This window comes from Dermacentor variabilis, chromosome 8 (genome assembly GCF_050947875.1).
Source record: "Dermacentor variabilis isolate Ectoservices chromosome 8, ASM5094787v1, whole genome shotgun sequence".
NCBI lineage: Eukaryota > Metazoa > Arthropoda > Arachnida > Ixodida > Ixodidae > Dermacentor > Dermacentor variabilis.
In genome coordinates, this window is record NC_134575.1 from 130,088,193 (window position 1) to 130,115,720 (window position 27,528).

Genomic DNA, 27,528 nt, shown 5'->3' on the forward strand with positions numbered 1-27,528 from the left:
ATGCACTGAACATTGTTCTCCCTCTCGTTATTCACAATGAGTGTCATTCCTGAAGGGTAGGGAAGTGCCTTTGGGTAACTGGCGCTTTCCAAAGCACTTATTTGCCTTTTTGCCAGCGTCCTGGACAATTAGTACCTCATTGTCTGAATAAACATATCATATACCTCATATTCTGGTGGATACACCCAGCTTTGCTTATTGTCATGCTGGCCATTGTCACGAAAACGTTCTCATCTAAGGGAATACTATACGTACCAACTATCACCGGTGAAAAAACACACAAGATGGCACCAGGTACTGCTTGCGTATGCAACTTTGCTCAAGGATATAAATTTAGCAACAGGTGAAAACCTACCTGCAGGTGGTGGCAAGTTTCCACACTAATGTTGCCAAATGATGCTGACAAAAAGATCTGCATGTGCACCTTGTACTGCTTTGTCATCACACAACTTGGTGTGCAGCAGTGCCCACTGCTGTAGGTTTGTCGGGCGAGGAGGTGCTCGCTGCTTGCGCAATACTGTCAGTGCGGCAGAAGTGCCAGCATGCCAGCAGCCCAGACCCCCCGGGGTAGCCCCTTGGATCCGCCAGCACCATCGTGCAGAGGACTGCCTCTGTTTCACCATCCTACTCATATTAGAGAAGAAGCGAACAGTGGCAGCCTTCACGAGGCGTTTTTGTACAAGTGCGAGTCTTTCTGTTGGCTACAAAGGTCCACCCCAGCAAGAAGAACTATGCCTCATAGATTCTGCGGACTTGCTGAAGTGGTACAGATACTTCCCAATAGTCCAAATTTCGCCAGACAACATACTGCACAAGTCCGTTTAGCCAAAGTCACTGTCCCATATACAACCCTGGCACATCTTTTAAAAAAACTGTTCAGGGCACATCTCACCTTGGGCATTTGGTTGATACCTAGCAAAACCATAATTTAAACACTTTTTTAATGTCAGGATACCTAAGATTGAAAATATTAAATGATTTTTTTGGCAGTCTTTCATGCAACTGCTGAAGGAATGCATACCATTAAAGGTATGTTCCTGGTTGTTAAAAAAAAAAAAAAAAGAGGTAATCATTAGGAAGTGCCTGCCATTTCCTCAAAAGGCACAGAAATAAATATTGCAGGTAGATGTGGAACCTTAAGTGGTGTTGTAGAATGAGGTTGCTAGCACATGAAACACTTAGGGCCGTATTCTGAAACGAACCACATACCATCGCCTCGGCGATAGCTTCGCCGTCGGGCGCACGCAGATTAGCTGGTTGAGGATGATGCAGGTCATGCAATTTTGCTAAAACAGCCAATTAGTGCACGCATATGGCGAAGCTGTGGCCTCGGTGACAGTATTGCTGAAGTGGATTGTTTCAGAATAGGGCCCCTGGTGTCACTAGACCAAGCAATGCCTTTGGAGGTCATGGCAACCATTATGGCTTTTGAGCCATGGAGCCATTAATAGAAGCTTCATGTACTTGTTCAATTCAGTACAACAAGCACTTGCCTGTTCACTCGGTGTTACCCAACCCAAGCTAAACTCAAACAGTGAGCAAGTTGGTACGTATTCATCTTGTGGTCTGCATGCTGCCCTTTTCTATCGACTCCATATTTTAGGGCGAGTGCTGCTACACAAACTGCCAAGGCATTACCTACACCTTATCCACCCAGCAGGCAGTTCAGATCACAAGAGGTGCGCTCTACCAGAGACTATAGAACACTTTTTGTACACTTGCCTATGATATGTAGTGGAAAGACTGGAAGAGTGTTTGCTGGATTTCAAGAATGAACCTTTGTCTGAGAAAGTTCTCTTGGGACCTTGGTCACTGTCACCAACATGTTCCAAAGGCCATCAATTAATTTCCCGTTTAATGTGGTCTAAATTCGAGACTTTGAATAAAGATTGTAGTTAATTTTCATTGAAACTCACCATTTTCGTCAACTTCTTACCTTCTCTCCTTCTACATCCATTCCTGAATTCTCTGAAGCTGAGAACTTTGAAACAGGCCGATCGTTCAGCTTGTCTTTCATAAAAAATGTTTTTCTGTTTCGTGTTCTCTGACTGCCACTGTCCAAATGCTGACAAAAAATGGCATTTTTGTTAAAAGGTATGCAGAATTCCTTTCCAACCACAAGACGGTGCCAATCTGCAGGGCGCTTACATCTGCTAAGGCAATTTTGTGACATTACCTAGCAGCATTGTAAAGCAGGCTTTTTCTATCAGCTGCTTCTTGTACCTACTGCATAGATCAACTAGGTTCCACAAAAACAAATTGAAAAAAAAAAGAACTGAAAAATGCTTGCAATTGGAGAAGCATCAATGCTTTCTTTGGGCCAGGGTGGCAGTCAATGCAGCAAGGACAGCCATGAAGTGAAAACAAACATTCTTCTAAGCATTTATTGCAACAGCGTTGGTGACATGGAAGCTTCTGTGGTGTTGGAGCACTCAAAAGTGGCCTTTACGGCACAGAAAGCCTGAACTCTACAGTATCTGCTGCTACCTAAGTGCATACATGCTATCACAGTTTAGTGTGGCTGCACTAGACCCATTTGTTAGTCCAGTTGTCGGTGCATGCATGTCCTGGGTCCCGAGCGACGGGTTCCTCAAAGGGCATCTAGCCGAGTCCGACATGCAAACGCAATGAAATGGTTTAGACACTGTGGAAGGTATGTCCACAAGACGCCCAACACAAAAAATAGTTTCTGACCGAGTACAACCCACTGAAGTTGGCAAATTCACAAACCACAAGTATATGTTTCTGCCAGCATACAAACTACAATGAAATGTGTACATGAGCACTAACACCGGAGCAGATTACGGTTTGACAAAGCACTGTAATGGCACAACAGATGTCGGGTTCAGACATGCACAATCCAACAATGTCCACCTGCAAAAGAGTTCTAAAGAACAAAGAGCATGCGAAGATATGACTCAAACAACACTGTTTGGAGCCACCTGGAGATTCCAGTAGTTTTTGTCAACTGTGCCGTCCCGTTCATACCATCATCGTTCTCTTTACACTGAGCATTCTTCTGTACAATGCCGCCACTTGAGCAAGACGTGCCACCAGAAAGAATGGATGGCTTGTGAATGTGCAGGATGCTAGCACCTAAGCCGCAAGCTTTTTGCGTATGTTGTTGTTGATGCTGCAATGAGGCTTAACGACCTGGGAAAATGCAAAAGTTGACCAGGTGCATTAAGTAGAAGTGCACCGAAACCGAAAAACACGAAAAATGTGTGCAGGTCTTTGGTACATGTATTTGGCAAGTGGCATTGTGGACAAAAAAACACAAACTGCACATTTGTTGTTTGTAAGCATCCAAAATGTAAACGATATTTTGAATGGTTTAACGCAGACTAAGTTCTGTGTAACGTAACAGCTTCTGGTGAAGCTATCAATTTCACTTTTTTTTTGCATGCAAAGATATTAAATGGCTCTCTTTCCTTGCTAATCTTCATCCTTAGAAAATTATGGAAACAAACAAAATGCAATATATCAGGATTGTGAAAAACTAAATTTTTGTCTATGATTTAGGTAACGAGCCGAGGTTGCCCATCCCTCTGGCTACCAAAGCACACCAACGTCTCCGACCTTTACTGTAACGGCAAATATCTGTCCAAGCACCGGTAATCAAAAACACATCAAACACAAAGAAAAACACTGACACCCATAAAACTCCCTATTACCGCATCGCGCAATGAACATAATGCAATCCCACTATGTGCCATACAGCTAATAACTGGTTCTGACCGTACACAATCCAAAATAAAATATTTGCTTTACATTGACACATTTCGGAAGATGTGTCCACGAGATGCCCAACACACTAAGTTGTTTATCGCCGACTACACACCACTGAAGTTAAATGCGGCGACGACAACTGAAATATTTGTGAAAACATCTCTAAATTCATTATGGACTAGACGGCCCAAACATGGAATACATTAGAGCCACTCAGAGGCCTCGTGACTTAGCCATCATGGTATTGCAGGCTTACAATATCTTTGCTAGCATACAAATGATAGTTTTAACAGCAATATCTGGTTTTGCTATATTACCCAATATACAGAAAGACAGCAACTAAAGCACAGTGTGATTCTCTCATTAAGCTTACGTGCATAATGAACTTCGTCTCCCTCCAGGCACTCAGGTACAAGGAACAATGAAGTAGCCTTCAACAAACTGAAATGCGACAAACAGAAAACTCAAAAGCTACATACATTGATCAATGACATCCACAATATATTTTTTAAATATGAGAAATTGGTGCTGAGCTAACAAGCCATGCTTAGCATACTGTGACACACTGCACAATAGTGTAACATAGCAATGTAACATAATGCACCGTACCATAGAGCTGCACTGTCCCTACGTAGTGTAGTTAAATATCTATTATGCATCATTTCTAGTGCAAAAAAAGGAGTCGTATCCTAATGTTACACAAACAAACATTGTGCAACATCTTGTAAGGATGTACTATTCCATAAACCTGTTGCAACTGCTTGCCTCTCCAAATGCCATTGACTTGTGAGGACAGGAACACAAGTAGATGTGCTTGTCTTAACTGTGATGTTTAGTTCAAGAAAACGAATGATCGGCTCGATGGTTTCAATTTCCTTCATTACATAAAACTGTCTGGTGGTCGACCTGCATTTCCAAAACTAAGTGCATATAATGCAAGAGGCAGATATCCGAAAACAAATCACAGGTAAGAAAGAAAGGCACTCTCACTTACCCCAACACAGTCAATAGCCTGCATTTATATTCACCATTATTGTAAATATAACATTTTTCATAAGCGTTTTCCCATCGGTCACCGGTATGAACTGATCAGAAAGTGCTTCTGCAAATTGCGCAGTGCCATAAATCGTTACATGGATGTGCAACCTTGAAAGTTTGCCGAGTGTTGCATAAATAACAGCACCAGGTACACAAGAATTGTGAAGCTAAAATGCTAGCAGATTTCCACTCCAGTTTTGCACAGACATAGCATTTTGCAGTGGGTTCAGTTTATCACCACGTTCACGAGCATTATTTGCTTGTTTCATATACAGTAAGGTTGAAATGTATCTCATCTGCCGCGATGCCGCTAAAGGAAAACCGATTTGTTGAAGAAAACAGTGCTGTCATCCGTCACTGCTATGATGAGAGATGCAGTTCATCTTAGGGGTGACAGATGGCACCACCATTTTGCTGCAGTGAAATCGCAATTTATTTTAAGTGTGTCGCTTCAGCTGACATGCACTTAGGCCTTACTGTGAGTGAAACAAGCACATAATGCTCACAAATGTGGAATTATGCTGAGACCACTGTGAAGCCCTACGTCTGTACAAAATTTGAGTGGTAATCGGCCACCATTCATGCGACACTCGGTAAGGAAGGATGTCTAGCGCTGACGCAGCCTACGCAGAATGTAAAATGCAGGAAGGAGTACGGAGGAGGGTACGGTCGCTGTCCTTCTCCACAATCATGGTGTTGCAGCAAACCCTCACACACTCGCACAAAAGAGAAAGACAGGGGGGCTTCCAGAGGTCTATGGAAGGCATCACCAGAGGGTAGGCTCAATCGTCACTTCCCCCCGCGATGCTGCCTTGACGGATTCCTTGCCGTAGCCGAAGCATCTCGCAGGCGGCCTCGTAAGAGGCGAAGTAGCAGGAGGTGGTGGCCATGGACTTGAGGGCGCTTGGCATGTAGCCCTTGAAGTAGCCTTGCAAGCCCTCTTGCATCATGATGCAGCGTATGCAGTGGACGAAGCCTGTGTACCGCCCAAACTGCATGCCCTGTGCCATGAAACCTTGCACCTGGCATTGAGGGTGGGGTTAGAAAGAGAGAAAAGATGTTATCAGTGACAACAATTAAGCCAAGAAGTTGAGGGTGAAATGGCTCAAAGGAGTACTGACACACACTATGCTTGGGTAAGGCCTACACCCTAACTTCGGAGGGCAAAAATTTGGTTTCACTAAGTGTCATGAGCATGCCCACATTCTGCTGCAACTGGATGGCACAAGTTACTGTCTTGTTGATGACGGCATCATCACCATATGCTGCCGGATCGCGTGGCATAGAAACAGTGTGCTTTGACAGAATCAGCTGTGCAACGGCTCATTGTTTAGCTGTGTTGTGCTTTGGGTGAATAAAGAGGGTGTCACTGCAAAATGTGTATGTGTGGATACTGAATGTGTAGTGTGTGGTTTTGTTCAAGACTGTCGTTGATAGCTTCAAAGTGACGGGCATGTCAAACAGTATGGTTGGCGCAAAGGTCGACCAGCTCTGGGAGGGATCCTATGAGGCAAGCTCAGCAAAACGACGATGGCAGCAGAACCAACAAGGACGACTAATTAAAAGCGTTTCTAGTTGGCCACCAGTGGTCGCATTATTCTGCATAGCAGTCTGAGCACAGTTTGAGGCTTCAGTGAGTAGCCATCAACCTGTCCCATGTGGGGCCTGTATCCTGCAAGAAATTTAAAAAATGTGTGGGCCTTACACAAATAAATACGGTACTTTCAAAGTTTCAGAAACTTTACCACAAGCTTCTTGACGTAAAATGATTGCATTTGGCAATTATGAAGGTTGAAAAATACGAGGTGTACAAATGTCAGTGAAATGCAATATTACAACCTGATCATGAAATCACGGGGAAGACGGGAGATGGAAATTCAAGACGATGAGCAAAATGAGAATAAGGTGAAAGCAGGAGCCAACGTTTCGACAAGTGGACTTGTCTTCTTGAAGGCGACATATGCTTTCCTCACCACAGTATATATAGGTGGGGTCCTTCTAAAAGGAGAGGGCCTCATAATCTCATAATCAGGCTGGATGCCTCATAATCAACCTGATTATGAGGCACACAGCAGTGGGGGGCCTCCAGATTAATTCTGACCGCCTTGAATACATTAATGCGCACCTAAATGTGAGTGCACAGGCGTATTTGTGTTTCACCCGCATCAAAATGCAGCCACTGTGGCCGGTATCAAGCCCGCTACCTTGAGCGTGGCAGCGCAACGCCACAGCCTTAGGTCTACCATGCCAGGCAAGAACCCACCTCACGATTAACGTCGATGCTAATTGCAACTGGAATTGGAGCCATGTAGCGACACACTGTATTGCTGAAACGCGCCATATGTGAGATGTGTACTGCAGCCAAGCTCTTCTCTCACGTTTCCCTCTGGATATGCTGAACCATTTGGCGGCACGCCTGCAAGGCCTGTGCAAAGTCCCCCCATCTTTTGCGTGGCCTGCAATATGCACGGTGCGTGCTAGCGCCGAGCATTAATTCCTTGCTGCTTGCAGGCATTGTTTGGTGCAGTGATAAAATTGTTGGGCTTCTCTGCTCAATTCTGCCCAGCGTTGGAGAATTTTTAAAGGATTTCTTTTCCTGTTGATGAGCAGTGTAAACAGGCTAGGTAGATATCGTAGGGTAAGATTTCTATGTCATGACAGTGCACCATTATTCGCTGGAAAGAACGGCCACAGAAGACACAAGCATTGAAAGAAGGCCCTGCATTTGGGCTCTACTTTGCACTGTCCACAGAAGGCCTAACCCAATGAAGTGCTTGATTTGCGCTTGCAGTTCAGGTGTAGTGCCTACATTATCACGCGCACATTGTTTTGTTCTTTGACAGTGACATTTTCCACAAGACTGTCACCGATATTTACTTGTCACTCGGTGCAATGCACACCTACAGTACTGAAATAATTAAATTATGGAGTTTTACATGCCAAAACCACTTTCTGATTATGAGGCACGCCGTAGTGGAGGACTCCGGAAATTTCGACCACCTGGGGTTCTTTAATGTGCACCTAAATCTAAGCACATGGGTGTTTTCGCATTTCGCTCCCATCGAAATGCGGCCGCCGTGGTCGGGATTCGATCCCGCGACCTCGTGCTCAGCAGCCCAACACCATAGCCACTGAGCAACAACCCCGGAGGTAGTACTGAAATATTCCCGAATGTTGTTGTGGATTCTGTAGTGAAATAGTATTGTCTAATCAGATTGCATGCTACAAGCATTAGTACTGTCGCTACAATAAGACAATATTAACGCTTTGCCCCACAGCATTGGTGTGTCTGTATTTGATCACGAGGGTTAGCCACCAGCCACAAATGGCCTTGTATACTTCCAAGTGCGGCTGCAGAAAAATCGCAAAAACAGAGCAGCGAGATTTAGCACTTAATGGATTTTGAATGGGTCGACAAAATATGACTCGATGGCATTTGCACTGCCTGTGTGCACCTAACTTTAGATGCCAGTGCCGCCTAGTTTTGATCTATGGTCACTATGGCCGTGTAATACCCCTGTCACACTGGACGTTTTTAAGTCATTCAAATCGAATGGCATTAGCATCAAATGACATTATTTGGCTGCTACCCAGCGACATTTAATGCCACTAGAATCGAATGACTTCTGCAATTGAATGAGTTCGAGAAACTCATTCAGCTTTGCAGTCAAAGCAAATGCATACTCCAGGGTGTCTACCAAGTTGACATTTCCAAATTCCCCGAGTTTTCCAGGTTTTCCTTGAGTGCCCTTGCAAAATTCTCTGAGTGATGCAGAACTATGTTTTATGTCAAGATGGGCTGAAACCACGTCGCCTGATGCTGTCACTCTCTAGTAAGCACATGGAAAAATTTTTTTAAAAATAACGACTTAATCCAGTTTGAGTACTAAGGAGTAGTGTTGATGTTATCCAAAAAGAGAATAGAAAGGAGGGGTTAGTAAAATGCACAGCAAATAAAATGTCTTCGAAATAAATTGCAAATAGAGTCGGACATCCTCAAATATGAATAAAAAGGAGATGCATACAGAAGCACATATTTTCGAATATGAGCTATTTCTATCAACTGATAGCAAGCTCAGTGGTACGAGTCCCAAACTTTGTCACAATTGAGATTCTCTCTCAACAGCTGGTGTGTCAACCTCAACTGTCCTGACATACTCTCAGCCCGTGCACAACTCTTCAGTGTTGTGTTTCACGGCTTTAAAGAGTTTATTTTGGTTTGGATGAGAGACACCTGCATCTCGGCATCAGCCAACATTTTTTTTTTTTTGAGCTCAAGCTCCTTCAAAATGGTGGCAGCACGCTTCCTTTCCCGTTCATTCCCCAATGTGTAGGTTCTTTCTGTTATTGTCCTCCTTCTGCCACTTGTTCGCCCCACGGACTACTTGGAGCATCTTTTTGGTCAGCTGCACAGTCCACGTTGAATTTTTCGAACTTTGTAGGGGCCGCGAAAACATCCGAAAGATCGGCCCGTTGGAAAAAATAAATGCATGTCATTTACTGCCCTTAAGAGCTCAAACTGCCACAGGCACATTCGAAAATGCTCTGAAGGCCTGTCAGTACACATATTAGGCATATCGGTGCTCATCCTGTAACCGGAGATACCGTTTGCATGCGTGTATAATTAAGGAATGCATACTGTGTCCCGTGGCAATAGCCCCTTCCCACGCTTGTTATGCTTCACTGCAATACTTTTTCATATGCTTCACCAAGTAACATGTCTGTAAAGAGGCAAAGCTGACTTTCGGGAACCGGCATTATGAATCGCACCGTGCTTTCCAAGCTTCTAAGGCAATCGCGAGGGCCACAAAGGCGCAGTCGGTGCCATTGCTGACAGCAGCGAATTCTTTCAATGAAAAACATGGCACCCAACAGCAAGAAGCTCAATAGCGAACGTCGAAGCGAAGCAGCTAGGTCTAGTGTTGCCACAGTGGTGGCACGGCTGTCAGCGGATCTGCGTGCGAGAGCGCCGGTTCGAGGCAGCGAGGTTATCAAAACAGCAGCGGTGGTGGCTTTGATTAATGCCGTTTAGGACCTGTGGTCACGACAAAAAGTCAGGAAAATCCGACGGCGAAGGGTTCTTGCATCCAAAATTTCAGACGTTCTGATACATTGCCTCTATGAGGTACTTGGTGGTGCCGCGAAGCCGTCCAAATTATCGGGAACCCGGAAAGCCGGTCGTTGACTGTACACTGGTAAACTCCTTTAGCCGACGACAGGGCGTCAAAGATGATTCATTACGATTCCTGTCTATTACTCGAGCCAGCATTACTACGACTTTCGACCTTTTCAACAAAATTATCACTAATTTTCCCTGATAGAGGCATAAATTCTCTGAGTTGTCCCTGAGTTTTTCCAGACTACTCAATATCCCTGAGAATTCCCCGGTTTTCCTGGTTGGTAGACACCCTGTACTTTCCACTTCAGAGACAAGGCAAACTATGACATTGAGCGTTTGTAATTTCTGAAGCACTCGTGTAAAGAGGCAATCAATTTTGCATGGTTTAAAGGGACACTAAAGCGAAACAATAAATCAGTTTAGACTAATGTAGCATTGTTTGAGAACCCTGCAGGCAGTCATTTAAAAAAGAAGTTTGATTATTAGATGAGGAAATGAAGGTCCAAGTATCAGTATTTAAATTTTGCGCCTAAACCTTGACGGCACTACGTCAGTGTGACGTCAGGGATTCCAAAGTATGTTTCCGCATTTGGGCCATGTTGTCTGAGTAAAGGTTCCCGAAACTTGCCATGTTTAATATTTGGTTCCTTTAGAACACAATGTAGTCAACCTGTACCGCTATATATAATTAGTAGGCCCTAGAAGATGCCATCAAAATCCAAGACGTCACAGCCACCAGGTGCGGGAACTTAAGTAGGCGTCGCCACCCGTATTTCGTTCTTGCACTTTTTATGGATTACCAAACGTCTTATCGTTGTAAGAGTGGTGTTTTTGGTCTTGTAGAACAGTAATTTACTGATGCAGAAGAAATCATTTTTCCCTTTAGTGTCCCTTTAAGGAATCTGTCATTTTAGCTAGAGAAAGACTGTACAGCAGGCTATCACAAAGTGTGTTTACTCTCCACCTCAGTGGCATGTGGCGGCCATCGCTTTACTAGTTGGCCGTACTGTAAACAATCGGGCACCTCTGTACGTGGGTTTCTGGTGTCTCGAATGGCATCTGCATTTATTTGATGATCAAGCTTCTTCCTCTGATTAGTATGCGCTGCTCACAATAGAAAGAACACATCAACTAACCGCTTCATCTACTGCAACTGAGCATCATCGTTCAGCTCTGCCACGCCAGCCTGCAATTTATCGGCTATGGCTATTAAGCTGGTTAAGCCTTGTTTTGGTTTATAGTGGCCAGAGATTCTGGAATTGGAAGTTTTATACATGTGTTATATTAGTGGAGTGACGCCCCATATTTATATTAAAGGAAATAGATTGACTTTTCAGACATTTTACACAATGCTTGTTCTACCTTTCTCCCTAATTTTATTTTTTGCAATGATCGCCATTGATATCATGACCGAATGACATGAATTTTTCCTATGTAACACCACCATGGGTCGAATGGCATTCGTTGCATCAAATGTCATTCGAGTCTAATGATATTATAACGTCCAGTGTGACAGGGGTATATAAGTGGTACTCTCTTTCAGAGTATATATGAGGCTTTCCAATAAAGAGTGTGTGCCTATGTTTTTGTCATGGCACTACTATGTGTCTGTCTGCTCAGTGCCCAGATTGAGCCCACGCCCCCAGGAAACTTAGCAACAACTTTGTGCAAAGACCAAGTTTGGGTGAAAACCAACTAGAAACCAACACCTACTTTGGGCCAAGCAATTTGAATTGAAATAAGGCACCTGCTTCACTTGCAACACTGCTTTCTTAAGGCACTTATAAAACTGTTGGTGCTGTATAACCTGTGTTCGAAGTACGACATGAACAGAATAAACATACACTTTGGGTTTTGAGTGTCTGCAGTTTCCTAAGCTGTTCCATCATAATCACATTGGTTAGGCCTGGCGAGGTACCACATCATAGTCACTTATCACTGTATGCTACTGACATTGTCTCTAACCAAAAAGGCAGCAGACGCACTTCAGACATTGCAACTTGCTACATCCCAGATGGGGTTAGGGCAATAGTGACCGCAGATCCGGATCATGAGACTGAAATAATCGGAAGAATAAGAATGGGCTGGGGCGTGTTTGGCAGGCATTCTCAGATCATGAACAGCAGGTTGCCATTATCCCTCAAGAGAAAAGTTTATAACCAGCTGTGTCTTACCAGTACTCACGTACGGGGCAGAAACCTGGAGGCTTACTAAAAGGGTTCTACTCAAATTGAGGACGACACAACGAGCTATGGAAAGAAGAATGATAGGTGTAACGTTAAGGGATAAGAAAAGAGCAGATTGGGTGAGGGAACAAACGCGAGTTAATGACATCTTAGTTGAAATCAAGAAAAAGAAATGGGCATGGGCAGGACATGTAATGAGGAGGGAAGATAACCGATGGTCATTAAGGGTTACGGACTGGATCCCAAGGGAAGGGAAGTGTAGTAGGGGTCGGCAAAAAGTTAGGTGGGCGGATGAGATTAAGAAGTTTGCAGGGACAACATGGCCACAATTAGTACATGACTGGGGTAGTTGGAGAAGTATGGGAGAGGCCTTTGCCCTGCAGAGGGCGTAACCAGGCTGCTGCTGATGATGATGACATCCCAGATGTACACTTTAATGCAATTGTGCATGCAGAATACTTTTGGGAACGACTTTTGTAGCCTTACCACTGAAACCATGCACTCGATAGCTCAAAGGCACTACAATGTACTGTACTTATTCGAACATAAGGTGAGGTTTATTCCCAGAATACTTAGCCTCAATGTCAGGTTCCCACCTTATATGCAAGGCTGATAGGTTTAGTTACTGTTGCAATATGGCGGTAGCCGTGCCACATATCCGGGGATCCATATTTGAGACACCAGTGCAAATTGTAGGAACTAACAAAACTTGGCAAGTGAGGCACTACTTTATTTTTGCACATATAATGAGAGCGAGAATTAAAAAAAAAATGCAATAGCACAGTGTTTTAGTTTGGCGTTTTTACGCTCCACTCAGCAGCTGAGCAGAGCGGGAGTGCGAATGTGCATGGCGCCCTCCACTTAGCCGGAAACGGGCTAGCAGAGCAACAAACACGGTTCACTTACAAGCTGCCAGAGTGGAGCGTCGCTGCCGTTTTTTGCTAGCAAGGGAGGTAAATGCGTGCGCCCTTTCTCGTGTGTGCTTCGAGGCCTCTTACTTGCCTCGCTCTTTCCAAGATGGCTGCCTCCAGTGACATGTTCTTGACCATGCCGTGCACTTCAACCACGCCTTTATGTTTGTCTGTGCAGTGCAAGACACAAAAGCGATTTCACATAGACTAAGATTTACGTTTGCTACAAGAAGTTGCAATACTGACCCATTTGAATACCCCGCAGCATGGGAGGATGTGGTGTGCACTGTGCAGCACGTTGGCTAGCGTTGGCGTCAGAAACTATTGGATTGGATGCAGAAAGCAAGCTCGCTGGCTATCATGCGGCGTTTCCAAAGACGGCGCTTTATTTCCCACTGAATAAAATGGATCGGTAATGCATTACAAGCACACGTCTACATACTTCATGGACAAGGAAGTTATATATATATTCGTTTTACTTTATAGAAGCGATCAATGGGTGTTTTTATTTTGTTTCAATATCGTGAATTTGGCCAGAGGGCACTGCAACTACAAAAGGTCTGCTCCGTTATGCTAAACGTATAACTAAAACATGAAAATTGCCCGCCGCTTCACTGTGGCTTATCAGGTTAAACTTGGAGTGGACTGTAAGGACGCTCAACTAAAACAATCTAGTAAAGACGAGGTGAGGGATATATGCGAATCTTGCCTAGAGGTGCAACTTCATGGCAGTGTGAAATTCGCCTTATAGTGTGGGTTTACTGCAACATGCACCATGCTGCCATGAAGCCACACCACAATGCGAAATTCGTGTATAAGCTCTACCGATTATTCAGTATTTTGGGCAATCTCCGTCGAGTCTGAATAATCTGTTGGCTACAGTCACGGAGTAAGACATATAGGAGGTGAAACTCCCGTCAGCGCGAGCGAGCGCGGGCGACCAGATAAAGTCACAATTGTTGTATGCGCCGACGGGGCCATATACAGTGGCGGCTCCATGCGGCGCATCGTAGAAGCCGCAGCGAAAAAAAAAGTGCAGCGCCCGGGCAGGTGGCTCCGGCCACTCCGGCGCGCTCTCAACGGCGGTAATTTCTTTCCAGGCCGCCAGGCGCCACCAGCACGATAACGGCTCCGCGGGCTTGTGACCTTTTCTGGTCGCCGCAAACAGCGGAGTCTCCACTCCTAAATATTTCTTGCTCCGTGGCTACAGTGTACTGCCTTAGATTAGTGTGCATGATTAAGTCCCTTTTCTTGGATCCTCCTACAGCACCCTCACCTTATATAATCGTGACTGCCTTATAATTGAATAATTAGTTTAAGTATTTCATGACTAGAGTGTGATCGAGCATAGTTTGAACACTAAATACCAGCCACAAGAGGTCACATTTCTGAGTAATGCCACCTGTTGCATGCACAAGTGTAGCCAGAGGGGGGGGATGGGGGAGGAAACACCGAGCATGTGCTCCCTCGAAATTTCTGTGTACCTGACACTTGGCATAAAAAAACTTGTGACAACACACAACTGACTTCACCCTCTCTCCCCGTTCAAAGCGCTAGCCTCCTTCCCCGACCATCTTTCCCGAAAAAATTCCTGGCTGTGCCACTGGTTCGACATACTGTTTTCTTTCTTATCTCAATGATTAAAATATACCATATTGTGCTGTACAATTCACAGTTTAAATAACTGTCAGTAAGCAGTTACCAATCAAAGGTCATGGTAAGTTACGAGCATTCACACTCGGTACTGAAGGCAAGCTGAAACGAATTAGCTATACTCGGTACAATTTGACAGACTAGCTTTGCCAGTGATCCTATCTTGCAACTTTTAAACATTTCTTCAACAACTGTCCCCGGTCTGTCAGGTTGCCACTTTGGGCCGCGCAATGAGCGGCAGTGCAGTAGACAATTGAGCAAGCAGGAGCGACTGCCAAAACATCACCATGTCTTGCTTCCACATGTTCATCTTATGTGTCACGACTCACGACAGATGCATATGGGAAACAAAAACAAAACTGTTCGGGAGAAAAGCTATTATATTAAATTATTTAGGGCACTCAGCAGCTTGCCAGTATTCCTCCTAGGGTTTTAAAGTCCAGGACTTTAATACAAAAGAATGAGAAGATGAAAATGTTATGTTGGTAGTACTCTTTAATTCCTGCCTAGAAGTGGCAGGCGTGCCCTCTAGATATGCATCTTCCAAACAATTCACTCTCCCTAGTCAGAGTATACATTGGTGCAGCTCCTGACCAAGGCAAAGGCGAGATGGTCACAAGAAGAATGAGAATGATGAAAGCCACCTAATGGCCCCCTAGGTACAAATATAAGCATTAGTCATGTTAAATAGGCGTCTCTAACAGCGATTCTAACCTTCGCTTCCACGAACCTTAGCCCTTTCTGGTCCAAATTTCTTACAACGATGAAGTAAAAATTTTACATTACGTGTGTTGGAATGACAAAAGCCAGAGGAACACGAGGAAAAATTCCCACTGGAGTTGTGGCAAGGAATCAAATATTTTTTTCATGAAATGCCAAAAACTCAATGCGCTGTATGCAGCACGTGGTTCTTCAGACATCTTAGCTCACAATCATCATGGTATGAAATACAGCCATAGATTATCTGAAGACAATTCTGTGTCAGCCAAAGTAGGCTACAAGCAACAGGCAGCAGGTTCCAAAAGTAGAGCGCGGAGGTAGAACTTCAGGGCGATGCAACAAATGGATCTTTTTGAAATTTCAGAGAGGGCCACATTTACCTGCTGCGTAAAGTAAACAAAGTACGTAATTCACCTTGCCGACAATGATAGTTTTGCTGGTTGTTTTTCCCGACGTCACATATATTCTATAAAACATGACTGCCACAGGAATCATTGAACCAGAAATGGTTAACAAAGGAAGTGCCACACAGGATGAATAAGACGTGGCCATTGGCTCTTTGTCGAAGCTAATAAAAAAATGTGCTGGCAAAGACATACTTGCAGCCTCTTCTTGATGAGATCCAGGGGGTAGACGAGTGTCTTGGACACAAAGCCGGAGAGGGCTCCGCAGGCCACGCTCTGGCTCATACCTGCCAGCAGACGGGGCAGAGACACACATCTGGCATTAGGGTGGCATCATTACAGTGGATACTGCACAGACACGAGAGCCCAGAGTAAGTCCTTATTCTGACCAATCAATCAGGTTGTTTGTGCTCAATTACCTTCACGAATTTGAATCTTGCAGTGGGGTTTGTTGAACCGCTTGAGTGTCTTCTTTTTTTTTTTTTTTTCATTACCTCTTTCTTGTCCCCTGCTAGATTCCAGTTTATTTTTTTTGCGTGTGCATGTTGGTTCCAAAATATTTCATGCTACAGGTGAGCTGGTTCTTTGTTATTGCTTTCAACTAGCCGTGACTGTGCTGCCAGGAAAGAGTGACAGAGCACCAAGATGTGCGCTCTACCAGCTGTCAGAAATTTAACCTTCATCCTATGTGTTTAGCTAAGCTCTCCATAGATAATGTAACGGTCCCGCAATGTTTGTAATAAGAAGGCGCTTAACATGCAAACATGCACTTGGGAGTAGAAGCTGGTGTGCATGGGCGGGTCTCTGTTATCTCAAGAGTGGCAATGCAAGTATTAATGCTGTGCTCGGAAACAGTAACTATACCAGTTTCATCCAAGCTTAAGCCAAAGTATACGTCTGCAGCGACACCAGATGAAAAATGAGGTCGAAGGAGCAGTGGCGCTGTCTGTTGCTTGGGGGGCGAAACTGCTGTTTATTGAATCACATCCACAACGAGTGGTACTGTTCCAATAGGATAGGTAGCACCACTATTTATAGAGGAAATGACATTCTTCGGCCAACACTCTTGCAGATGACATGTTCTCCTTTATGCTGGATGTAACTCTGCACTTAAAGATGACGCTGAGCAAAACCCACCATAAAATCTAACTTATGCATGCAATTTTAGAGCTTAGACACCAGTGGTAAACCAGGAACATTAATGTATACTGGCCTCCCTTATCAACACACCATGCTGCATATAAGCAAATCAGAAAAGAAAATGAGAGGCCTAATGAAAGCAATGGTGTTAAGCTTAGGTAAACTAAATTTGCTTCAATATCACTGCAGCCAAGGTACTCTGCTGATGAACAAGACTACCATACCATCTGCAATTCACTGCCAAGTTCACTGCCACTCCATTTGATTGAATAAAGGAAAATTATAGAGATATATGCATGAACTTTAGAGAACTGTGAGCTTACAAAATGCACGCAGTATCCCGAATTAATTATTTGCTAATATTTACATTTCTAGCTTTACGTTACAGTGCAGCCAATGAGAAAATTTCCAAAGGGGATGAATGAGATATGTCAGCATCAGCATAATGTAATAGGACATTGCACATGTGAGAGACATAGACAGTCACAAAAAAACACTGGTGATGCTAAAGATGATAAATGCTGCTGAAAAATTTGAATTCAGCTTCTACAAGCCATGATTTGCAGGTTTTTGATAATAATGCAATTAAAAAAAAAACTTCATAAAATGTAACGCCATTCGTATGTCCTCTCCCCTTTTTCCTGTTTTCATCATGCACAATAACTAACACTTGTCCGTGAGGGTGATGATGCTGCCCACTACACTAGCTACTATCACAGCCACATGGTGTCTTTCGGCTTGGCATGGCCATGTTATGTTGGCTTGGCAAACTAACATTGGGCAGACCTGGCAACTTCAAGGCTTGCAAAATAATAGAGCCAAAATGCAAAAGCTAAAAAATATGCATATTTGGTGAAAAATACTAAGAATTATTTCATTACTTGATATCCTGGATACTTATTAAAGTAATATATAGACTTTATTGTGTGAGGATGCTGTGAATGGGCATTTTGTTCTGTATTGGAAAGCAAAATGAGCTTGGATTAGGCAAATAGAAACATTGATGAAGTTTATTCATAAAATATTAATATAATGGCCACCAAAATTTTGGTTGTTTTACACTGGTTCAATGGAGTAGGTCACATTGTGTGGGCAGAATAGAATAATAGAGCGGGTCAGAGAAATCAGACTGTGAAGTCCCATTGGGACTGCGGATGTTATTTGTAGTCTTCTGAAACTTGATTTTTCCAACTCGACGGAAGTAAAAAATTTTTACATTTTCGATGTTCACAGGCAATCATAAGCAATATATATAAATCAGCCATAATGGTAATGAACAATAAAAGGCTGGTGCATGACAAAAAACGAGCATTTTTCAGTTCGAGTCGCAATGAATGCACTTGGCTCATGCGAGTTCTAATACAGAATATACTCGGCTTTCAAAAGTAGAAAAATAAACATAGAACGCAATCGTGCCTAGAAAACTCTGATTTATTGCTTTCAGAAGCAGCAAATGAAGTCGCAAATACACTCAACTCAGAAAGAGTGAAAGGTGGTCATCATTCCTGGTTGTGTTACAAGAAGCACCTAAAGTGGTTTGCGATCCAAATGCAATGGAGGTACACCGAAATAATTGTAGCAACCAAATACCTTCAACCCCCACTAAATCTAAGAAACTGAACATCCAATTCTCAAATCAAACGCTTTGGCTAAAACGCGAGCATTGAATTTGCATTGCTGCATGTGTACTTCCTTTCTTAACTTTCTTACTGCTGCTGATGCCTGGTACTGTCACTTTGTTTCAAAGTGGTAATTGTAGCGTTGCCTGCTCACATCGATGCACCTGTTCTTAAACTTAAAATATTATCTACGAACTTGAGTGTATCTTGAGTTAGATATTACAGCTCCTTTGAGAACCATTGCCCTGCTTTCGAGTGTTATTTGGTACTTTCTATGCCAGGTAAAAATAATGGCTGACTGAGAGCTGCTTCTGTGTTAGTTCACCTGATCACCGACTATGCTTGCTGCTATCGTTCCTGCACTGCCTGTTCCTAAGCCCAACTTAGCCCAATAAACTATTTATAATTTAGTCATTTGTTTATTCATACCTGCTTCTTCACTGTCACTAAACTATGACAGCATTCATAATTTGGAATGTTCGCGTCCCTTCAGGTACAGTGTGCCCGCTCAAAGGCAACATCATGGTGTCAAGGGAATGGGCGCACGTACCGGTCACGTGGCTCTCGGGGTGGAGCAGCAGCTCCCAGAGGTTGACGAAGAAGAAGTAGAAGCCAAACTGGAATCCCGACAGGGGCCCAATCTGCAGAAGGGTGGGCAGCAAGCCACGGTAGAAGGCCGTGGGGCCCTCCTGCCGCCACATGCAGCTCACCGCCTGCCCTATAGAATGGTAAGTCTGCATGGAACACACAGAGCAGGAGCTCACTGGGAATTGCCAAGGTCATGAAAAAAAACGAAAGGCTTGAAACTTGTGTCTTCAATATGCTACCTTGACTATCATCATCAGCCTAATTACATTCCACTGCAGATCCCAGACCTCTCCTAGCATTCATGAATCATTCCTGCCTTGCGTCAGCAGACCTCATCTTATGCCTTCAAATTTTCTCATCACACCGCGTGATTCTCTGCCATCCTCAACTGCGCTTGCCTTCTTTTGGCACCCAGTATGTAACCCTGATATACCACTGGTTATCTGCCCTATGCACAGGACAGCCTGCCCAGCTCCATTTTTTACTCTCCATGTCCACCCGTACTTGCTGTGTAATAAGTGATATCGAAAACATGGCAGCCACGTCGAGTTTCTGGCTCTTGCAATCGCTTCAGGCACATGTACACAATAGCAGTGCCTTTGAAATCCTTATCAGTTACTTTAAGAGATTCAATCCTGGCAGGTTTATTTGGACACAAACTATAGTTAGAGTTATCTTCCTGATTCTTAGCATTATGCCTACCATTTTATGTTCCCTCACTCACTGCATGGTCCGTAGCTTCTTTATACCCTTATGAATTGCGTGTTGGACACTGATACATGACATGACCTCCAGGCATTGCGTGCGTAATTGCAACATGCCAAGATAGCGCCTCAATAGTAAAAGCATGGATGAAAATATTTGTCTAAAATTAGTTGCACATATTTCAGCCACTTCTGACTACTAAATGTACACAAAAATATCCATTGATATGCATGAAATTTTTCACAGTTTTGCCCAGAAGATGAAGCATTGACATATGAACAAATTGTGCAAAGAAAGAAGACTAAGGGACATAGGGTACCCTATAGGCATATAGAAGGACAGGGTGCATGAAGCGATCAGCCATCTTGGCTCGCCCAAGCATTTCACCCACTGCAAATTAATTCCAAGATAGGGCACGCAGGTAGCATTTGCACTCGCGAGCGGGGACATCCATTTGGAGCCATGGCTGCAACGCCCGCTCACCTGCTGCTCCAGCATGTTACCACATGCTCAGCTCCCTGTTCTTTATGTGCACATACTGAGCGTGCGAGAAGACGGCGCGCATCAAGTCACCATCCTTCTCCTCTCACCCTTGCATGCTTCCCTTTGCACACACAGCATATGGCATGCAGGGCACGATAGGAACTTATTGCACTCGGACTTCCTACGGAACGTCACAGTGGTGCAGATGGCAAAAATTCACCTGTATTGTCCACATGAGCACAATCGCATTTAAAAAAGTTGTATGCACTGGTGTCTGCTGCCGGTACCAGGATGTGTCTATGCAGTATGTTTGCATCTCTCATTGTTTATGACAGAAGCAAATTTTACATTAGACGAATTTCTGAAATGGCTGGGTCTTTTCAGAGAAAGTTTAGATTTTCTATGGACTGAGCTAACTGACATCTGAAGGGGAATAACTGCTTACTGGTAGTGATATAGATGCTGCAGTTATTCAGATAGGTTTCTGAAAATGCAAGGCAATGTGCCATGATAAATTTTTTAGCACAAAACATTTGATTAAAGGCCCTTCATATGCGTCGTCACAAGTTGATTGTAAAGTGGGTGTTAAGCCATGTATGATCAAAACATTTTTTTGATAATTTCATTCGGCCTACGTTCCATGAACAGCCTTCTGTCCGCTGGGTGCCCAAGGTACCTGCGAACACGGCTTCAAATTGCCATAAACAATACCAGTAATTCCATCTGTCTAGGCACGTAGCCTTGTCTTCCACAACCCGTCTTCCACCTGTCCAGCCCAATTATTTCATGGTGTCAGCTTTGAGTCTGACACACGAGATAAAACCATACACTGTACTAGTCATGCTACGCACAGCCCACAGCAATTTCAAGATTGCCACACTCTTGAGTTTCATCAAATCCTATGTTGTCCAGGTGACACAAGAGTTCTTCGCTAATGATCATTCAAGACAAAAAGGAACAAGTGCTGCCAACCGTCAGATGATACTCAGGAGGTCGACTTTCACCAGCAGTTGGAGGCCATGATGAGTGAGGGCCCTGAAAGGCTAATTGCAACCATTGTCAAGCAGTATTAATTAGAAGATTCAGCAGCTAAGCTTCCTGTGCACAACTTCATTAGGCTACAGTTCTGAGTAATAGTTTGCTTGCGCTACTCAAGGGCGGCTGGGCTTGAACTTGTGTGGCCATGTCACCCTCATGTGGCATCTTAGTTCCCAATGCAAACTTGCTACACTGCTATGCATGATAGCGTTACTGAGACAAACACTAAGAAAACAGCCACACAATGTTAACTCATCAAAAACTGATATCGTGGAAGCACTGTCAAACATTACTTGCGCTATGTGATCCAAGCATGCAGCTGTTATCGAAGCTAAATTCAGTGAGCGTCTGAGGCTGAAGTTGGTTTTGTTTAACGGTCCTATTATTCATATTAGCTAAAACAAAGAATGTAAATATACTGAAATGCCTATTTTGATTGTTGTCTGAAATATTGTTGCCATTCACGAAGTTTGTGAAGGCGTCATCATGTCCTCAAATATTTTGCACACCCAGAATTGCAGTCGCACTTAAAGCTGATTTTACGTTTCATTTTGCACTGTGTAATTTAATGGAATCTTCTTCCTGCATCCTAAATTTTTAAACTAAATGGGCCTGCTAGTATGGCTATTGTGTTACAAATATGTACACATTTTCCTTGGTGTCCTCACTTGAGCCCCGCTGTATCAGCTTATATCAAACCTTGGACTACAGCCTTTCTCGAGCCAACTCTCCAGTATCTGAACTAAGTGGGAGGCCAGGAAATGGCAGCATGCCCGCAAATGGCATACTGAAAACAGTGGAAGTTTGGAACAGATGAACTGTTCAAATAAATTCTGTAAAAATCCACAAGGTGAATCAGATACCACGCAATGGGAAATCACCATCCACTTGTTAAGAGAAATGCTACAACGTAACATTCAGCCACCATGGCAAGTTGTAAAAAACAATTTTTTAAAAATGTTGAAATCAAATCATAAAATATCTAGTGACTTCTTCGCACACCTTTTCACAGGCCATTTTCCATCTACATGACAACAAGTCAGGCATTTCATTTTTGTTTTTGCTATAAACAGACCAGGTACCTTTTTACATTGCCGTGCATCATTTCACTTTTTGCTTGCATTCGTTTTCCACTAGATATTGTTTATCAAGTTGTCGCTTAGTGCAAGGCATGCCTTCAGTATGCAAATTTCTCTAATGTTGCCAGCAGCTCTACAGCAAAGGACGTGCATCTCATCAGATTGCATATGTGTATAGTGAGGTACATTATCGAATGTGTGTGTGCACCAGTGATTAACCTGGATTGTACGGTGAGACATCTATAAATGGCAAACAAACTCAATTTGAAGGATTTAAATTCGACGACGAATTACTGCGCTCACCACTATTGTGATTTGAGTGTTGCTTGTCTTCTGGGCACAAGTTTGCACAAAAAAGGTTTAGGTGCTCAACTCAACACCTTTGGTTATGTTCAGTTTTTCATCGTCACTACATGAAAATATGTTTTTATTCTCTCACTGCGTTGCAGCTCAGTGGATATGGTGTTGCGCTGCGGCTACATTTCGATAGGGCCGGAATGCGAAGACACTCGTGTGAAATGCATTGGGTGAACGCTAAAAGAACCCCAGGGGGTCAAAATTATTCTAGAGTCTTCCACTATGGTGTGCCTCGTAACTAATCAAATCATGGCTTCAGCACCTGTAATCCCAGAATTTCATATTACTATTTCTTTAGTGTCCCTTCAAAGGCAATAACGCAAGTTTCAAGTGAAGTAGTTGTTTCCAAGCTGCCCCGTACAGGAATAATATTTGGTTTAGGAGCTCATGACTGCATTGCTTAGTGACTACGCAAGTTTGTTTTCCATGAGCGAAGAAGAATGCATGGCTCCTTAAAACGAGGGGACGCACAACAACAGTGCTGGCCACCCACCTTGGGTTCCATCTGTGCTACGAGGCGAGTTCGTATGACGTCAAAAGGATGCGCCACGGCGGTGCTGATGCAGCCCGACGCAAAGCCGCACGTGAAGTTGATGCTGTTGTGCCACTGCTGGCCACGGTCAGGTCCCAGGCCCGTCTCAAACTGCCGCGTCAGGTATTCCCAAGAGGAGAACTGCACGTGGCAATGACGGCCACAGTGAGGTACACGAGAGAAGCTAGCTTTCGCATGCTGACACAGCAAAGGAACTCCTGCCGAGGCGCTTAGAAGAAAAGTGCAAATGGCAATGATCAAACACGCAGCAGATAGTGTGTGCCTGCTCTTTTCCACCACTTCGTTGAGCACATTATTCCAAGGTTAGCACAGACAACCAGCTATGTTAATGATTGGCAAATGCCAGTATGCAGTGTTGAGCACTGTTTTCTGTGAAGTGGTTAACAGTGGTTGAACGAGGGTGGCTTCAGGCTGGAGCCAACGTTTCGATGAGGGAACATGTCCTTGCCAGCACAACTACCGACGCAGTAGCTGCACTGACAAAGACAGTTGCCCTCGTCGAAACGTGGGCTCCAGCCTGAAGTCACCCTCGTCCAACCACTGTTGACCACTGCGCTACATCACGCAATGGCTTAGGCACTTAAACATGAATGCTCCTTGACTGTCCACCCTTCCATTACAAACTTAAAATGAATGTGCTCTTTAATATTAGTAATTTCCCAAAAGGGAACAGAATTCAATGCGTAAACATTGTTCTTTCACTGTTCTCATCATTGCATAATTGATGCAGATGGTGGCAGAAGCTCAAAAGAAAGCCACGGAGTGAGCAGATGAAGCATTACACAAAGATGTTGCTTGGTCAACTGAGAAAAAGAATAGCGTAGCACGCGCACCTAGTGGCACGCATAAATAACTCCCCTTCCTCCTTAGGAAAACTATTCTCGACAGTTCAAAGTCTTGTCTTATATACCTAGGCAATTTAACCAGATGCAGAAAATAGCTTGCACACATGTGAAGAAAAGCATCTAAGTATTAACAGATCACTTGCTTCTGTTTACCAAGGAAGTGCAACTAAAGCCAACAAGCACCACAATATTGTATGCTAATTTTCTGACACACAGAGCAACACCAATGTTTTTACTAGGGTAATGAGATGCTAAAACTGCACAAAAGTCCAAGCACTACTGCTGCATTCTTTTCCCAGAGTTTTTCTAACACTGTACAGGAGCTAGAAAGATACACAATTTTTTTTTCAGATGAAACTACTTTCACAGAGCACACATGCAGCATTTATGTTTTCCAATACCTGGTACCAATAGCCTGTGAGCAACATTACACGCAGGTAAGTAATAGGTTGAAGACAATTGGACGTCTCGGCTTTGAAATGTCCTTCAAGCTTGATACTTTACGTACACTTGAAAAGGTCAATTGAAATTTTAGGGCAGCAGAAGGTGTGCAAGTCCTGCAGAAAGGCAAGCGGATGAACACACAGAACAAACCCGCTGCACCCAATAAATAAATAATACGCAAGAATAAGGAAGAACGAAGGGGGAAAGTTATAAAGAGAGGAGAGGGGGAAGGAAGGCGGCACAAAAAGTCAACCTTGTTCAAATGTTCACAAACAGTGAGGGCTTCATTGTGTGTGGCATCTGAGAGGTGTGCAGACATGCACGATGCAACGAAAGGTATCCAGGTGTGCAAAACTAATGCATTCCCCTCTGGCTTTCACCTATATTTTTCTAACAGCTGAAAATATTTTCTTTTTTTTAGTTGAATATATACTTCAGGCACATGACTATACCTTCGACTATAATAAAAGGTGGTTGTTCTGTCAAGTGATGGCCAATTACAGTTTAAGTTCTGTTGTGTGTTCTGCCACTTTTGCTCACAAAGTACGTAACTTGCCGAGCACACATTAAGTATATACACATACACATAATGTGAATATGTGTATGTGTAAATACCCTTCGACATAATGAGCATCATCAAAGCTGTGCTAAGCAGGACACTGCAGTATCACTGCTCAACTTTCCATGGCCCAAGCATAATGGTATGGGAATGGTTTCAGTGCAACTTACTTGCCATTTGTACTTGCTTGGTTACAATTTGTAAATGGCAATATGGGCCATGGGGTAAATTAGTTTAAAAGTTAATTAGCAAGCTTTTGTTAATTAGTCAATTATGCATTTCAATTTTTTTTTGCAAGTAGTGTCTGCGGCTTCGAGTTTACCACCTCATGAACTCGAATTGTGCGATCTGCCACATGCAACCTCTAAGAATTTTTGAAAATGTTCACTGAAACCCCGTGTACTCCCCTCATGCCAGAATAAAATGAATTTATACTTATGTCACAGGCTCCACAGCCTTCCTAAGCTAAATTCAATAGAGTGAAATATGCTGTTAGTCTCTGTAACTGCATGGAAATCAACGAATGCGCACAAGGCAATGGTCTTCAATATATTCTAACAACTGCTCACTGCCCCATTCTCGATCATTTATGATCAGCCAGATGCATAAGAAACCAGCTTCTGTCGGGCGGGAATCGGACAGTAATGGAAACGAGCTGTTACACAAGGACTCTACAGTGAAGTGTCCTTCCTGTTTTTCAGCAAGCTTGACGCCTCTGCGACGCTTCATCGGCGACGGCCGCCGTCTGGCGAAGCTGCGTGGCTCTCTCCTGCACTTTCCTCCGACTGTTTACGCGCGCGCTTCGCCGCTCAAACCCGTACACCGTCCTGAAGAACGAACAAACGAAAGTGCGAAGGGCTCGACCTTGGGAGAGTGTGCGCGCGTACCGCGTTTCCGGATATTCCGGCGCACCAGAAAGGCCTCGAAATGGAGGAGCCACAGATGGGTGTCAGCGCCCGCTGTTACCGGCGGTCGGGACGAAACTGCGGCGTCAACGAACGCTAGCAGACAACGTCGTCTGACACAAGAAAGCGAAACGTAATCTTCTGGCAAGGTCGTGCCTGCAGCGAAGACAAATAAACGGACTTTAAAGTAGACGGCAAAAACGCAAACGGGCCACCGAGTAGGCTGAAACATTCGGGTCCGTTCAGAGAGAGGCAATATTTTTGTTTTCCTTTCACACGAGCCTACGTCCTAAGATGCGCGTCTCAATGTGTGAGGGGGTTCTTGCCTCTATTTATAAGCGGCGTGCGAGTTGCTCGTTACGTAGTACAACTTAGACGGACAGCACAACAGCATCCTGCAACTACTACGGCAGTCCCCAAGGTCAGCTGTCGGAAACCACGTGCTCCGAATGCGGCGCACCGTTTGTTGACACGTTACGCATCGACATAATCGCCGCGGTCTGTCGCTTAGCTCACCTGAACTCCACCGTAGACAACGGAGAGCATCTGAGCGGGCACATGTCCTTTCCAGAAGGCGTTGACGCCTTCCTCGCGAAGAATGCGCCGAGTCCCGCGCCATACTCCCGTGTACTTGGCAGTCGGGTGGGACGCCTTGATGGGGTCCAGCTGTAGCTGTTAACAGAGACGCGCATTACGTTCGACACCAGCCTACTAATCAAGTGCCTATAACGACCGGCTAAAGGAGCACTGAAACGTATGACCCGATTTGCGTCACTCTGATGTAACTGCGGTTATCTACAGGTGTGCCGGTTATCTGCCAGTCGCCCGGTGCGTTGACCCAAGTACATACAAGCGTGAAATACGCGAATGTTTCCTAATCGCACGCTACGGAAAGTAATGCTTCGAAAGCGATGGGAGATGAATTTTGATTACAGTGACACGAGACGCCTTCAAAAACAATCGCGAGCGAACACGACGTTTCGTTTCCGTTCGATCGCGATTGAACATTACTCTTCCGGATTGCACAAGCTTGCAACTATTCACATTTGCGATCGCACGTGGTAATCATTGCAAAGTCTGCAAAGGACGCAAGGATCACACGCCCAGCATTTTAATGTTTTGTTATGCCTGGTAGCAAAAGAGTCGGAAGATCGCGGCGCAAGGAGCGTCGGCTTACCTGGAATCGGATCTTCACGACGTCGAACGGCTGGCAAAGGAAACGTGTGACGAACCCGCTGATCGCGCCGGCGATCATATGATCGACATTGGCGAGGTCGTCCTTTCCGCCCCCGTGTCCGATCATCTAAAGCGAGCATCGATGCGTTCGTTCTCTTGCACTTGTACTAACGGGAAGGTCAGCCCGGTGGCGACGCGCTTTTCGAACACGCAGACCGCAGCGCACACCGCCCGCCATGCTTGGCAACTTGCGGCGTTTCCATAGCAACTAACACCT

The 27,528-nt window shown here is 44.3% G+C and overlaps 1 protein-coding gene across 2 annotated transcripts; it reads right to left on the reverse strand.

Annotated features, from left to right (window-relative positions):
- Positions 1-2,355: 2,355 nt before the first annotated feature.
- Positions 2,356-27,513, reverse strand: LOC142590590 (mitochondrial thiamine pyrophosphate carrier-like). 2 transcript variants are annotated; one of them, XM_075702900.1, is made up of 6 exons: positions 27,253-27,511; positions 26,592-26,747; positions 23,263-23,442; positions 19,070-19,253; positions 15,956-16,047; positions 2,356-5,789 (listed from the first exon to the last, which is right to left on the reverse strand). In XM_075702900.1, the coding sequence occupies exons 1-6, from the start codon at positions 27,376-27,378 to the stop codon at positions 5,550-5,552; spliced, it is 978 nt and encodes a 325-aa protein (XP_075559015.1). In that variant the 5' UTR covers positions 27,379-27,511; the 3' UTR covers positions 2,356-5,549. The 2 variants fall into 2 exon arrangements, with proteins under 2 accessions (XP_075559015.1, XP_075559016.1); XM_075702901.1 differs by lacking the exon at positions 26,592-26,747 and having other exon boundaries at positions 27,253-27,513.
- Positions 27,514-27,528: the final 15 nt, after the last annotated feature.